The sequence below is a fragment of the Ciona intestinalis genome, chromosome 1, assembly GCF_000224145.3.
Source record: "Ciona intestinalis chromosome 1, KH, whole genome shotgun sequence".
NCBI classification, from domain to species: domain Eukaryota; kingdom Metazoa; phylum Chordata; class Ascidiacea; order Phlebobranchia; family Cionidae; genus Ciona; species Ciona intestinalis.
This window is the reverse complement of record NC_020166.2, coordinates 8,319,154-8,334,635: the sequence shown is the minus strand read 5'-3', so window position 1 is coordinate 8,334,635 and position 15,482 is coordinate 8,319,154. Positions and strand designations below refer to the sequence as shown.

At 33.2% G+C, this 15,482-nt stretch overlaps 2 protein-coding genes and 2 long non-coding RNA genes across 7 annotated transcripts in view; 1 reads left to right on the top strand and 3 right to left on the bottom strand.

Annotated features, from left to right (window-relative positions):
- Positions 1-41: 41 nt before the first annotated feature.
- On the bottom strand, positions 42-1,820 carry LOC113474534. Of its 2 annotated transcripts, XR_003396200.1 has the most exons (4): positions 1,561-1,810; positions 1,030-1,232; positions 690-750; positions 42-173 (listed from the first exon to the last, which is right to left on the bottom strand). It is a non-coding gene; the product is annotated as an uncharacterized LOC113474534 (long non-coding RNA). The 2 variants fall into 2 exon arrangements; XR_003396199.1 differs by lacking the exon at positions 42-173 and having other exon boundaries at positions 174-750; positions 1,561-1,820.
- On the top strand, positions 1,533-2,869 carry LOC101241951. Its single transcript, XR_182028.3, has 4 exons — positions 1,533-1,862; positions 1,965-2,050; positions 2,637-2,668; positions 2,753-2,869. It is a non-coding gene; the product is annotated as an uncharacterized LOC101241951 (long non-coding RNA).
- Positions 2,870-3,160: 291 nt separating this feature from the next.
- On the bottom strand, positions 3,161-4,892 carry LOC100180687 (lysozyme g). Its single transcript, XM_002131552.4, has 3 exons — positions 4,528-4,892; positions 4,161-4,240; positions 3,161-3,574 (listed from the first exon to the last, which is right to left on the bottom strand). Exons 1-3 carry the CDS (start codon positions 4,694-4,696, stop codon positions 3,260-3,262), a joined length of 564 nt encoding a protein of 187 aa, XP_002131588.1. The 5' UTR covers positions 4,697-4,892; the 3' UTR covers positions 3,161-3,259.
- A 957-nt stretch (positions 4,893-5,849) lies between these two features.
- LOC494389 (huntingtin-interacting protein 1) overlaps positions 5,850-15,482 on the bottom strand; it is a 20,568-nt gene continuing 10,935 nt past the window's right edge. The window contains exons 12-25 of one of the 3 annotated variants that reach the window (XM_018815173.2): positions 15,042-15,225; positions 14,708-14,796; positions 13,954-14,128; positions 13,482-13,655; positions 12,806-12,913; positions 12,330-12,377; positions 10,401-10,531; positions 9,861-10,030; positions 9,599-9,692; positions 9,122-9,222; positions 8,566-8,671; positions 8,024-8,215; positions 7,469-7,597; positions 5,850-7,307 (exon numbers count right to left, since the gene is read on the bottom strand). In XM_018815173.2, the coding sequence (XP_018670718.1) occupies positions 7,218-7,307; positions 7,469-7,597; positions 8,024-8,215; positions 8,566-8,671; positions 9,122-9,222; positions 9,599-9,692; positions 9,861-10,030; positions 10,401-10,531; positions 12,330-12,377; positions 12,806-12,913; positions 13,482-13,655; positions 13,954-14,128; positions 14,708-14,796; positions 15,042-15,225 (1,791 nt within the window). In that variant the 3' untranslated portion in view covers positions 5,850-7,217. The remainder of the gene's footprint in view (positions 7,308-7,468; positions 7,598-8,023; positions 8,216-8,565; positions 8,672-9,121; positions 9,223-9,598; positions 9,693-9,860; positions 10,031-10,400; positions 10,532-12,329; positions 12,378-12,805; positions 12,914-13,481; positions 13,656-13,953; positions 14,129-14,707; positions 14,797-15,041; positions 15,226-15,482) is intronic. The other 2 variants (XM_018815174.2, XM_018815177.2) reach the window with 2 other exon arrangements.

The following is a 15,482-nucleotide window of genomic DNA, read 5'->3' as shown; positions in this document are numbered from 1 at the left end:
ATAACAACTGTCAATTTCTGGCCATGCCAGGATAATGCAAGTTACATTCATCCAATTGATTGCTAACTTTTTTAGTGAATTGTAGGATTGAAATCTTCTTTTGCCCCATTATTAAAACTGATCATGTAGTATAACTTGACAAAATTCAGTAAATGTGGAATCCAAATAAATGCCTGAAAATAAAATTAGAAAATCAAATATTACTAAAATTGAATAAATACCTTTAAAATGTTTTACATTTTCAAAAATTTAAGTATTACAAAAGCTGAAAATGTGTAGAATATTCCCTGAAAGGCATCATATAGTATAGTGGGTAAGAGACACCTTTAGCACATAGTATCCAAAATTCCAAACATCCTGGTCGTGTTTTATACAATTAACAACGGTCTATGAAAGTTGTGAGGATACAGTTTTATAATTCTTAGAATGCTCTTTGTTTACTACCAAATAGTAGGAGAAAATAGAACGAAAAGGTTTCCATCTTCCCCAGCCCTACTATATCACTTCTTATGTGGCATCAGTTGCATAAGAAGCATTTTGATTGGATAGTAACTTGGATGTGTGTCTACGGGGTGTGACTGTTTACCAATCATAGGTTCATCCGAGGCTAGCGAATGAAACTTTCAAACTTAAAGTCACGACTAAGGAAGTTATAAAATGATTCCGACATTGAAAAAGCAACCGGACACCTTCTTTCCTGTATAGGTTTATCGTTGCAGTCAATAACCTCCTGTGTCACGAAGACAGTAACTGCAGGAAAGTATAAATTTTGAACCAAGCCGTGCTATCTGAATAACAAATGAAAGGCGAAAACTTTTGGTAAATTATTAAATTACAAATTTAGTTGTCTAAATTGTCAGCAATACAGAAAAAACATTCACCCACAAAGCAACATACATGGTAACTCGTAAGCTGACACAGTGTGTATGAAACAGAACACTAGTGTTAAAAAACTTTCGTTTTCTTGCCAGGCGAGCATAAATAAGTTACATTCATACACTTTATGTGGACTTATTGCTTGTCATTTACCTTAGAGAAGCATTATATATGAACATCTGATAAGGAATGTGGTAGCACCCTGGGTGTTGGATGATGGGCAAGTCCCAGCTTAAATTCAGAATTCATGAAATGTCACGCAAAAATTACATTAAATCATGTAATTGAACTTCCGATCAGACCTTTTTATTATGAGAAGTTTTTTCTTGAAATATTTCTTTTCAAACAGGTGCAAGCTGTAAAGAAGAGAACCCAAGATCCAATAAATTAAAATAAAACTAAAATGAACCAACAAATAAATATATTTATATATAGCCTATATATAATCCAACTTTATTTTGTCCCAATAGATAGGTAAAATTTTAAATATACTTATTAAATTTTGAATATACTTATGAAAGGACAAAAAATATTAGCAAAACAACAATATTTATGCGTGATAGTTAAAAATGGTAAAAGCTTTATTGCAAAAACACTTTTTACATTTACATTTTAACAGTTATCATGGTTTGTGTCCTGTTGAATGGGTATAAACTTAACTTTTATATACATAGAAAATCGTACCTGTAAATTAGTTCTACGCTTTATTGATCCAGCTACGGTAATGGTATCTTTTGAAGCAGTGGCAAAGCTACGAGCTCTTTGCTGTTTTGCAAAAGTTGTTTTGCAGCCTTTCCATAGAAGCGGGCGGAAATTTTGAATCCGAAACGTGATAAAGGATAAAACTCTTCAGAAACTTGAAAACAGGAAAATAGAAAAGTAAATTGTCACGACACAAGAAACAAAACATCCTTTAGTTCGTTATATAAGCGCTGGAAGATACACAGTTTTCACCACTTGCAAGTTGAAGAAATCAAATTTACAAGGTTGGTCAAGTCACAAATGAGGGAGTTGCCACTGGCCTCTCTTATCTGTGGTCGAGTGTAGCAACATGGTATCTAATGTTAACGTGTGTTTTGTTTCTACAGATGAACAAGACTCTTTTTATTCTGCTGATCATCGGACTCCTGGTTGTCACTGATGTTACAGCCTGGCGCCGCCGTCGCTGTCGCAGGTTCTTTTTTTTACGTGTTTATATAAATAGGCAATAGTTTGGTGTTCTTAAGCGCGGGAAATCCCATTTTATCATTTAAATTTAAAGCTTGTATAATGAATTATATATACATTGCTTATATACTTAAAGCACAGCAGAGCTATATGCATGTTGTAGTTCGGCTCGTCCGACTGCGATGCGGTGGTGTACGAGGACAGGAGCCTTTTAAACTAGTTTAAATATAGAGTACTGTAGGGGTAGATGGGTCACCTTTAGCACGTAATATCCAAATATCCTGATCGTGGTTTAAACAATTAACAACGGTCAATGGAAGTCGTGGGGATATGGTTTTGTAATTCTTTGAATGTTCTTTGTTTACTACCAAATGGGACGAGAAAATAGAACGAAAAGATATACCATTATCCCCCAGCCTACTATATGACATGGCTGTAAGTAACATACATGGTAACTCGTAAGCTGGCACGAGGTGTTAAACCCGTGTGATAACGACTGTCGTTTTCCCGCCACGGGAGGATAAAGCAAGTTACATTAATTCATATAACATTATTCAATAGAATCATTTTTATGCCTTTTTGTATTTCATTAGACGCTATTACGGAGACGCCGAAAAGGTTATGAGTAAGTGGGATTTTTAATTTTCTCAAACTAAACTAAATGTCTGGTCTCCTTATATTTTTTCTAACTCTTTTTTATTTATTTAAGAATCTTTCGAAGATGAAGTCGCTCAGGAAAACGATCGTTATTCCTATTACGAACGTCAAGAAGACAACTAAATCGTTGAATTGAGAAATTAATAAACTCAAATATTAACGAGCATAATTACTTGTCTTAATATAACAGTATGAAATGCGTAGCCTTGAGTAAAACGGCTGTCGTTGCCCGTCACGCGAGGATAAATAATTTTCATATATTAGTAGGGTCGGGGAAGATAGGACAGTTTTCACTCTATTTTCTTGTCCCGTTTGGCAGTAAACAATGAAGATTTAAAGAGTTATAAATCTCACGACTACCATCGACCGTTGGTAATTGTTTAAAACACGTGATGTTTGTACATTATGTGCTAAAGGTGTCTTTTTGTCTTCCCACACCCCTCTACACGCATATATACTGTTAATTTAATTTGCTCCAATTTATTGAAAACTACGACCAAACATCATCAGACTAAAACCAAACATGAAAACTACACACCAGAAGTGTAATTGTTCTAACTTAAAGATCCTCATGCTGAATGTTTGTGCATTCTTTTCTCCCAAACCCTTGCTGTTCAAAGAACGATGTCCGCCTGAGAACGTCATTCGCATATTGCTGTTCCGGCATATCCGAATGAATTAGATCGGGCGGCCTTAGATTTTCCACACCAACTCGGTAGGCCAATATTCCGCCTCGAAATTGTTGGTCCATCATGATTCCTGGGTGTTTTTCATGTATGGAATGCATTAGGTCGTGGAGAATTTGTGCGCCTTGTAAAATGTGATCTCTTGAAAAAGGCCCGAACTTTGTGTCGGCACCGTGTTTTTCAGCAATCTATAAATACATGAAAATGCAACATACGTGGTAACTCGTTAGCTGGCACAATGGGTATGAAAACCCATGTTATAACCATTGTCGCTTTCCGGTAACGCAAAGATAAAGCGAGTTACATTACATTCATTTAAATGTAGATGTTAGCTTACACTAAATAAATAACTGTAACTTACTTTATACTGGCGTGTCGGGCAACGGCAATCTTTATAACACAGGTGTTCTGTTTCATACACCTCTGCCCGCTTATGAATTACCACGTATGTAACTTTGTGGATGATTATGTTTAAGTTGTTATGATTATGAACATTCTAAACACCTAAACGTAAAGCATTGTTGCAAGAAAATAACAAAAAGAGGTAATTTTGTAGTATAGTAGGGTGGGGGAAGATGGGACATCCTTTAACTCCATTTTCTCGTCCCGTTTAGTAGTACACAAAGAACATTCAAAGAATCATAAAACTATATCCTCACGACTCCCATAGACCGTTGTTAATTGCTTAAAACACGATCAGGATATTTGTAAATTATGTGCAAAAGGTGTCCCTTCTTCCTCCACCCTACTATATATTTAAAAGTTGCTGTATACCTGCATCACACCATATCCATGTTGCCCGTAGCCATTCTCGTTCAGCATTCTACCGGCCCCGCTTACACGACTGATGATACCTGAGATCAGGCATACAACTTAAACCCCTTAATCTAAGTTTTTTACACGCTTAATTAATAATGGGATATAGTAGGGTGGGGGAAGATGAGACACCTTTTTAATTTATTTTCTTGTCCCATTTGGTAAACAAAGAACATTCAAAGGATTATTAAACTGTATCCTCACAACTCCCATAGACCGTTGTTAATTGTTTAAAACACGACCAGGATATTTGGATATTCCGTGCTAAATTCGTCCCATCTTCCCCCACTCTACTATACTTTATAACAAAGAAATCATTTTTTACCTGCAAGCAACGCTGACGGTACACCTGCTTTTTCAGCTGCGTAGCAAATACTGGATCTTAACTTTAACAGCTCGTCCACATCGTCTTTCGGATTTTGAAACGAGTCGCCATTGCAAAAAACTAATACTAGTAATAGTAAACTTAAAACACTAAAACAACTGCTCATCATGTAGTCTTACACACTGTACTAACCTAACTAGACTGTATACTGGTTGCTTCTATATTCAAATAAAACGGTTACCGGTAAGAGAACAATGCTGCCAAACAAAGGAAGGTTTTTTTTACCAAGCTTCGAGTGAATAGCTTCTTTTCAATGAATCGCTTTACAAAGAGTCTCCTTATTCAGTAACATTACATTGTCGGCGACATGTTGTATTTAACCTAGATTTTACTAAACAGGTAAAGTACTGTGGGGTAAAATGGCACACCTTTAGCACATAATTTCTAAATATTCTGATCGTGTTTTAAACAATTACCAACGGTATATTGGGGTTCAGATTTTTGTTATCGTGACCGAAGAAACAGAATAAATTTCCTCCATTCAAAAACTTCCTAATATTTTAAATCATATTGTAATACTAGATAAAAAAAGCTTAAAAATCAAATTACAGTGAAATGCTAAAAAATCTGACAGTAAAAAACGTCACCGTTAAAATAATATCTCATTTAACTAACCTTTGGGTCCATGTTTAATTTCTTTTTATCTGCTTAAGTGATCAGCAATGCCAAGTCTTCTTAAAACTGATTGGATTCGCTTATTGTTGCAGGACCTCAGCAATTTCTCGTGTATTCCTATCCTATATAATACTGTGGGGTAGGATGTATACAGGTATTAAATATAGGCTGAATACGGTAGGTATACTCCATATTTCAAAATCGTCTTTTAGAGTCGTGAGGATACTTTTATATATAGTAGGGTGATGGGGGAAGTTGGGACACATTTTAACTCTATTTTCCCCGTCAAATGTGGTAGTAAGCAAGGAACTTTCAAAAAATTATAAAACTATATGTTCAAGACTCCCATAGACCGTTGTTAACTGTTTAAAACACGTTCAGGATATTCGGATATTATGCGCAGAAGGTGTCCCATCTTCCCCCATCCCAGAATAACCATGTAAATATTCCTTTTTTCTATCAAACGGGGCGATAAAATAGAATGAAAACATGGACCATCTTATCCCTAACCTAGAGATAATCACCTACAAAGTAACATACTTGGTAACTCGTAAGCTGGGTCGAGGAGTATGGAACAGAACATCTGTGGTATAACGACTGTCGTTTTTCGGCCACGCGAGGATAAATAAGGTACATTCGATCTTTAACACCTTAAATAAACGCGTTTATAGTGACAGAACACAAATAGATACAAAGTTTCATGTGTTATTGTGTACTGTGTTAAGAGATGCTGTTATCTACATAGATAGAATGAAGCGTGGGGAAAACTTGACGAAACTGCGGCCAAAAGTTCGCTTTTTACACCAGCACCCTTTTGCATTAAAAAAAACCTGAAAGAGAATATTACTGCGAAAAAATTGAAATATATCTTTGTGGGCCAATATGGGCAAAGCATCGAAATGGAAGCTGTAAACACAGCAGTATAGTATACGGTATACTAACAGCGGGATATAACGGCCTACTAGAATATATATATAGCACTGTAGGGTAAGATGGAATACCGTTAGCACCTAAATCCCATATTTCATAATCGCGTTTTAAACAATTAACAGCGCATTTTTAGAGTCGTGGGACCAGAGTATTTTAGTTCTGTAAATATTCTTTGTTTACTACCGAATGAACGAGAAATAGAATAAAACATGGTCCATCTTACCCCACCCTACTATATAGGCTATTATACCGTAGTATAGTAGGATGGGAAAGATGGGACACTTTTTAGATTTTTTCATCCCATTTGGTAGTAAACAAAGAACATTCAAAGAATTATAAAACTGTATCCTCACGACTCCAATAGACCGTTGTTAATTATTTAAAACACGATTAGGATATTTGGATATTAAGTGGTTAAGGTGTCTCATCTTCCCCCACCCTACTATATAAAACAGGAGATTTTTATCTTGTACAGAAATGATGCGAAATGGTTTAAAATACACGATGATTATTAGAGTTCTAATAAACTAACATACATGAAAATAAAAGCCATTGTTTAACCAACAGAGAAGATACACTCTAGCAAAGACACGAAACAGGAAGATAAATTCGCAGTGAAAGTTGTTACGAAAAAAATTTGAATTTTTTTGAAAAGGCAGATTTTATAAGATAGGTTTAAAAAGCGGGATTTTGCTTCTCGGGAAAAATTTTGTTCTTCGACAAAATATTTTTAGTTCTCTGCAAAATATTTTGCAAAGAATTTTTTTGTTAAAAAAGATTATGCGAAGATTTTTTTCTTTGACGAAAAAGTGTTTTACATTAAAAAGACAACAGTTTGTGTAAAAAATGTACAAATGCCGTGAGCTCTGCAGTTGCGTTCCTTTTCACTACAGCTATCAGGAAAATGCAACAGTAAGAGCACTCTCGCAAAAAACAACCAACACCTCAGCTTTTACCGTACACTCGTAAATCAAATACAAAAAAAGTGCACACGAAAAAACGTACGAAAAAAAATCCGCGTCCTAACATAAAAGTAAGAGTTAGATTACAAATTGCACTGCATTTCTTATATATTCATTTTCTTTTTACGTTTCCACTGGTTTGGGCGGTATTACTGGTTTTTGTGCTAGTGGGGGTTTGGTAGGCACGTTGTTGTTGTTGTTGCTGTTTTCTACCTACAAACAAAAACAACAACACTTTAAAAAAAAAAAAAATTAAATAAAAAAACTTTTTTTTTTTTAATAATAAATTTTTCATTTTTAATTTTTATATGGGTGAGGTTCTTTAGTGATGTATGCTATACTAACTAAATATATTTCATGTCAATTCGACTCACAGGAGGAATGGGAGTCTCTTCTTCTTCCTCCTCATCTTTTGCTCCAGCGAGCTCGTAATGTTTCTTCCTCAGTGTTCCAAGTTTCACTCGTTCTTGTTGTAATGCTTGTTCCAATTCCAACACTTTCACCTGGTTTACCCAAAAAGTTACTATGTAGTAAAGTCGGGGGACTATGGGCCACCTTTTCTTCTATTTTCTGCCCATTTAGTAGTAAACAAAGAACAATCAAAGAATTATAAAATCATATCCTCACGACTCCAATAGACCGTTGTTAATTGTTTAAAACACAATCAGGATATTTAGATTTTATGTGTTAAAGGTGTTCTATCTTATTCCACCTTACTATATTATGATACTGTGGGGTAAGATGCCATAAGGAGTGAAGGACCTAAATCCCATATTTCCTGATCATGTTTTGAACACTTTGAAGCAAATTTAACCAAAAAGTAACATACATGGTAACTTCTAAGTGAGCACAAAGTGCATGAAAGAGAACACCCGTGTTATAACAACTGTAATAAAAGCAGTACCAAAAAAATTAAATAGAAATCAAACCTGAGAATCCATTTCTTTTCTTTTGATCTGTGTTAAAGTGACAGACGCCAAACCTTCCAAAGACTCGGACACTTCATCCAGTTGTCTTCTCCCTGCATTCGTGGAAGCAACTACTTTTGCTGTGGCTCCGTTCACATTGCGTGAAGCACTTTGCAAAGTTTTCAACTTTGTGCTGTTTTTGCCAGCTTTTACCTAACAAAAAAATAACAGATATACGTTTTACTAGGAAAAAAAATAATTGGTGTTTTTTTAATGGTTTCTTTTTTTGTTGATTTTTATGTAGTAAAATTTATATTTTTTTTGCGAATTTTTGCGCACACTTCAGTAAAATGTTCTTAATATACTTTTAATATATTGTAAGATTTTTTACAGTATATCAGGTATTATAAATTTCTAGACCAAGTTTTACCGTTGACTACAACATTTAAAAATGTTGAAATTTAGTTGCATAAAATAAAATTAAAAAACAGTTGTGTAAAAATGAAAAAAAATTACAAAAATCTGAAGCGCTTTTCCGCATTAAAATATTAATAATAAATCACCCTTGAAGCTGCCACAAGTTGTGCAGTGGACGCCGATATTTCATGCGAACAAACCATCAGCTCCTCAAATTTTCCATCACCCTGGATCACTAAGTCAGCTGCGTCTCTGAGAAGTAAATCATGTTTAATTGAAGAACTAAACAGTAATCACTTTTAATCAAATTACCTAAATCACAGAATTTTTTTACCAGTAACAGAAGAGACAGACAGAAAAAGGAGTACGGCGGAAACAGACAAAAAAAATGAAAAAGAAATAAAGAAAAAAATGACAGACTTGTAAATGATAACTAATTTGTAAAAAAAAGTGACAAGACTAGAAAAAGTGACAGAATTGTAAAAAGTAACAGACTTGTAAAAAAGTAACAGACTTGTAAAAAAGTAACAGATTTTTAAAAAGTGACAAACTTTTTAAAAAAATTACAAGTTTGTAAAATGATAAAAAAGTCCGTTTTTTAAAATACTAAAACAAGCTAACATACAAACATGTGTGAATTATTACTACCATAAAAAGTTTAATAATTTATATATAAGCTAACATTAATATTGCTGCACTTACGTTAGCATAGTAGCCCCCCAACCAACAGCTTTAGCAGCCGATATTAAACCTTCTGTCCAACGAGAATTCTTCATGTAAAACTCTGTGGTTGATGAAGCACCCTGTGTGGTATTTACATTTAAATGTTTTTGATTATTATTAAGTCAAAAAAAAAAATGGTTCCGAATGTTTGGTGCAGTATACTTAAATTTGACTAAAAAGTATCTGAAAGCTAAGTAAAAATAGAATGAAATGAATAAAAAATAAATAATAAAAATTAAAAAAAAAAGAAATATAAATAGAAAATAAAAAAAATGTGTAAGAACTAAATATGAAAACTAAATGAAAAAGTAAATATAAAAATGTAAATCAAAATAGGAAATATAAAACTAAATAAAAAAAATGAATAAAAAAACTAAATATAAAACAATAAAAAAACTACATGAAAAAAACTGAATAAAAAAAGTAAATGGTCTCATCATTTACACCAAAACTTACTCTTCCTTGCTCAACAATTTCTCGCTGAAGATCCTTAGAGGAAGAAATGAGAATTTGAATGAATTTCATCAGCTCTGTGCATGAATCCAGGATCCTAGGGATATAGGAATATTTAGTTTTCAGCAAAGATTTTTGTTTTTTTTTGTTTTTTTTAAGTGTATTTTAGGAATTTTCAGTTTTCACTCGCAATTTTCATTTTTTTTTGATAAAAATATATTGTTTTTTTTTTTGATAAAAATATATTTAATAAAATACCAATTACCTTTCGTTGACCTCTAAGTTGACCCCTGTGTCTCGTTGTCGCGCCTCATTGAGCAACGCCTCTATGCGCTCAGCTGCTTGCTCGACAGCTTGAGTGGTCGATGCCATCTCCTGCTCCACGAGATCATGAAGATCTCCTCCTCTTACATCGCTCATCTTTGGGAGCAGCTCCTGGAGGAAAGCAATTGTTGTTTTTTTTTTAAATTATTATGTGATTTTTATTTTTTTTAAAGAAATTTTTAGGTTTTACAATTTTTTTAATGTTTATTTTCAAGCTTTTTCTTATTTTTTTTAATGTTATTTTTCAACTTTATGTTTTTTTAGTTCCGTTGTGGAATAATTCACAATAAGACATTAAAAAAAAGGAAATAAATCACATATATCCAAATACTGATCAGGTTTTAAATAATTACCAACGGTGTATGGAAGTCGTGGGGATATGGTTTTGTAATTCTTTGAATGTTCTTTGTTTACTACCAAATGGGACGAGAAATAGAACGACAAGGTGTCCCATCTTCCCACACCCTACCATCATACTCACTTTGGCCGTGCTCATTATCATGTCCAGTTTTTCTCTCGTAATTTTGCTGTCAGATGTTTTGCTTGGCGTTTTCAGATCATCAAGAAACGTGAGAGTTTCTTCCCCACAACTCCTGCAGGCTTTTTGCAAAGCTGTAGATATAATGTGTTTTCAAACATAATAGATTTAGGTTCAAAAATACAAATTGAAGCAACATAGCATGCTGTGTTGGGGTGTGTGGTAGTATAACTGTTCACAAGATAAAGTAAAGTATTTATATATGAATACACTGCTATGATAAAATAAATATCCATATATAGTAGGGTAGGGGGAGACGGGACACCTTTAGCTCATAATATGCAAGTATCCTGATTGTGTTTTAAACAATTAACAATGGTCTAAGGGAGTCGTGAGGATGTGATTTTATAATTCTTTGACTGTTCTTTGTTTACTATCGAATGGAACAAGAAGATGAAATGAAAAGTGTCCCATCTTCCCCACTCTATTTTATATAAAGTGTAGCCATATTAAAGGCTACTGGATGCAAATGCTAGAAATAGTGACTTTTCAATTTAAAATAAACTAGATTTTTCTTACTAGTTTTTTAATTAAATAAGCATTACCAAAGTCTCAGAAAAAATGCCAAAAATATTACCTCACTCTTATAATACGTTTTAACAGATTTTGTAGCAAACTAGTGACAGCTAAGTCGTATTTAAACTATATTTATTTTATTTAAATACAATAACTTTGATTTTTTTAAACATATATTTTTAAACGTTCAACTAAAATCATGTAATGGATTATAAAACACAAGATTCTGATTAAAATGAAAATTAAAGAAATTTTGGGTTTGGGTATTACATGATAAATTTAAATATGTAATTTGTTATTTTATGAAGTTTGGTCAGTTATGGGATTCGGTAGTGAGAAAAAAAAACAACAGAATTTTGAAAACAAAAAAAGAAAAAAAAAAGAAACAGAATTTTTTTTTGAAAATGAAAAAAAAAACAAAAATATGTTGATATTAACTGTTTTGTTTTGTAATGTTTACTTCAAAAAGCTTAAATCGAAAATTGCAAAATATGATACAGCAGTAATTAGTTCACCCAAAGAAATTGAATTTCAAGAACAAAGATTACAGTTTTTTTTTAAATTTATCTAACTTGTCCAAATAATTCAAGTTTAAGAAATTGAGATAATTGTAATAAATATCACATAATTAATTATATTATATTAAAAAATGAGTTTGGCTTATTACACCCATTGCCAATCCATTAGTTTCAAGTATATGGAAGAATTGTTGTCAGCAAGAATCATAAAAATGCCACAAAGTTTTTGTTACAGATGGCGGTTAATTTGTTATTTGTATCAGTTAGTAGCAGTGGCACAGCTAGATGCTAATTTCATGATTTTTTTCTTTTTTTTCCAAAAATATTTTTTTATGCTTTTTTTCATTTTTTTTAAAACGTTTTTTGTAATATTTTTTCCATGTTTTGCAAAAATGATTTTTTTCATCATTTTACTATTTTTTTCCAAAATTTCTCAGCTCAATAATAAATGAACACATGAAATTTGTTTTATCCTCGCATGGCGGGGTCTTATTATAAAGGTGTTCTTTCATACACCCCGTGCCCACTTGTGATCACCACGCATGTAAATTTGTGAGCCCATACTTATTTTGGGGGGTATAGAAGGCTGACAATTTAGATAACCCATAAAATTAAACAGGTTAGAGCAATTGCTGTTAAGTTTCTTGCCCAAGGACACATACGCCCACAATGGTAGCAGTAACCAACCTGGACATTTTTACTTGGCTACAGGCAGGCAATCTAACCACTGGCATGGCGCTAAGGTTTATTTCAACCTTCCTTTTGCAAGGGTTTAAAAAGGGCTAGCTGTGCCAACTGTTAATCATGGTGTTTCTGGCTTGTTATATAAACAACTTACCCATAACTGTGTCAAATAAATGATTCCGCCATTTTGTGGGGCTAGATACTAGTAAGCGTGAAATTGACAATGAATATGTTAAGTAAAACTACCTAATAAGTTACTTTAAGCGGATCTATTGCCTTAAAAAGCAACTACTGGCAATATGACTACAGAATGAAATAAGACATTGCAAAATACTTGTTAGTGGAATAGAACATTTTAAAATAACATAACTAGGAAATAAAAGTTTAATAAAATTCGAGCTGTATGTATTATTTGAAAATAAATCCATATTATTTGAAAAAAAATTGCAATATTGAAAATTTCTTATAAAATTGAAGGTGCACATAATATTTGTATAGAAAAATCTGCAAAAAAATATATTTTTTGCAAAAAACAGTTATAACAAATGCAGTTTCTACCATGCTAAAAAAACACAATACAAATCATTAACAACAACAACACAGATAAACTGAATCTATACAATCAATTACCTTCACCCTGGCTCTCAGGTGCCATGTTACAAGTCGCACCACCACTTTCTATCGTCTGTGCCATCCAATGACCAAATCCAGACACAGACTGAACGATTCCATCAATTTCTGTTCAAAATAAGATGAAATTAGTACCAATTCAAAGTAGTTTATTTTTAAACAAGAGAAAATGTATTTTTAGGCTTTGTAAATTAGCAAAAAAAATGAATTTTTTATCCTGAAACAGTTTTTATTTTTTATTCTAAAATAGTTTTTACCAAAGATATCTAATTTTTCTGTTTTTATCAAAAGCGCCTAAAATTTAATCACAATTTTTTTGTTAGAATTTTTTTTCTTGAAATAATTTTAAAGCAAAGATATATATTTGATCTTTCGGCTAAAAAATTGCTCAGAACTTAGGTTAGGCTACCATATAAAGATAATTAATAAATCTTGAGAAAAAAAATAATTTAAAGTCATTAAAGCTAAAGCAATGTACAAACACTGTATGCAGTGGCGCAGCCAGGGGGTTTAGGGTGTCGCGACTCCCCTCAAAATAAATTAATTAAAAAAAAAATTAAAAAAACCCCACCCATTTTTTTCTAGCTGCGCCACTAACTGAACGTATACTAAATATTGAAAACTACTGCAGTGTATCCCAATTTATTTTAAAAACACTGGCAACACTGCAAAATACCTTGCGATTCTTCGAAAGACTTTGAATCTTTGTCCAAACGATCCAAGCTCTGATTGGTCCGTTCGACGATACGCATGAGTGACGATGCACTGCATGTTCGACTGCCACTCATGTCGCTGTCGAGCGATTCAATCGCAATCTTGATCATGTGACCTGCTTCTTCTGCTGCCATAGCTGGATAAAAAATCCCGAGGTTAGGTCAATTTTGAAATAGTTTAACATTTTACACAAAGTTATTATGCTTTATACACAGTTTTCAATGTTTATACCCAGGTTTTATATTTTGTACACAAATTTATAGAAGGATTAAAAAATTGATGTATACTTGATATATTATTATTGTCACCTATTTGGGAGTTTAAGTTCATTAGGCAAAAATCTAGCCTACATTCGAGGTTCTTTGCCATAAGGCATCATCCATATATAATAAAAAGCTGTAACTTATAATTAAAGACACAAAACGTCCTCTCACCGAGAATCCGCTCTCTCTCCTCTTTCCTCCTCCTTTCCTCTTCACTTAAACTCATCTTCTGGCCTTCCACCATTGAAGTAAGACGATCCACATCAGCAAGCAAGCGTGACCTGTCGCTTTCAATCTCACCTGCACTTTGTTGTAAAGTATCTGCTTGCTTTCGTGTATCGGCATTCTGGAGATAAAATGTCACAACAAAATTTGGAATAAAACAGTTTGGATAAGTTTGAAGTAGATCTTCTGGCAATTTTTCGTTTTATGATATTAAAGTGCCGTTGTTTCGTCTGCGATATGCGAGACATTATCAGGGATCAGCTGGGCTACAATAAAGCGTGCTAACCAATGTGTCAGATATTGATAGTTGGAAGAAAATAGCTTGTGGGATACCCCAGTGATTTAGGTACACTAGGGTGGGGAAAGGGGGACTCTTTTAGCACATAATATCCAAAGATTCTGATCCTGTTTTAAACAATTAACAACGGTCCATGGGAGTCTTGAGGAAACAGTTTTATAATTTTTTGAATGTTCTTTGTTTCTTACAAAATGGCCAAATCTCTCCCCTCCCCACCTTACTATACAAATGGCAGGTTTTTAATGCTGTATATGTATGAATTTCCCATCGTGTTTTAAAACAACTGTAGTTACACTGTTTTTTTACCGAATTTTTTATAATTACGTTAACAAAAAAAGCTTATCATGTTAAAAATATTTAAAAATAAATTAATATCATATTTAACACAAAATTCCTATTCACCTTCCTTAGTAAAGCTGCATGGTCTTTCACCAAAGCTAGATGCTTCTCTTTTAACTTTTTATACATTTCTTCATTGCCAGCTGCTCTTTCTGTAACAAAAAAACGTTCAAGTTTACTCATTCACAAATGAGAGAAACAAAACCAATCCAAAACATGGGTAATGTGTATGTGTACCATTAAAATCTAACCCTGTGAAAAGTAACCACTATTTGCTGTACACATTAGTTTTGTGTAAAAGTGTGTTTAGAATATGATTGGCCGGTAAATTGTTAAATTATATGACAGTAAAAATACATAAATACATCACAAACACACACACACCTAAATCACTTACTCTCAATATCATGTAGAAGACTCTGAGCTTTGACGGCCGACTCTGCTTGTTGTTCCGCAACCTCTGCTTGCTTCCTGATCTTGCTCAGTTCATCCGAAGCATCTTTCGACATTAGTCGACTCTCCTCCAGCTCTTGCTGAAGAATCTTGATCCTGTCCAGCAAGCTCCGGACTTCGCTGGAATGCTGCGGAAAACATTAAAAAAAAAATTAATTAAAAAATTTTAAAAAAAATTTGTTTGTTTTTTAATTTTAAACACTTTTTTACTTAGGCCTTCAAAATTCAAAAACGGCTTTTTGCAAGTACCATGAATTTGTCATCGTAGAAATATTCAAAATTTTGCATTTATATAACTTTGGCAATCTTTGAACCATGCCGTGGAACCCCCAGCTGCCAAACTGGGGTGGCAAGGTAGGCTTGAATTCTACACTCATTATCAGTA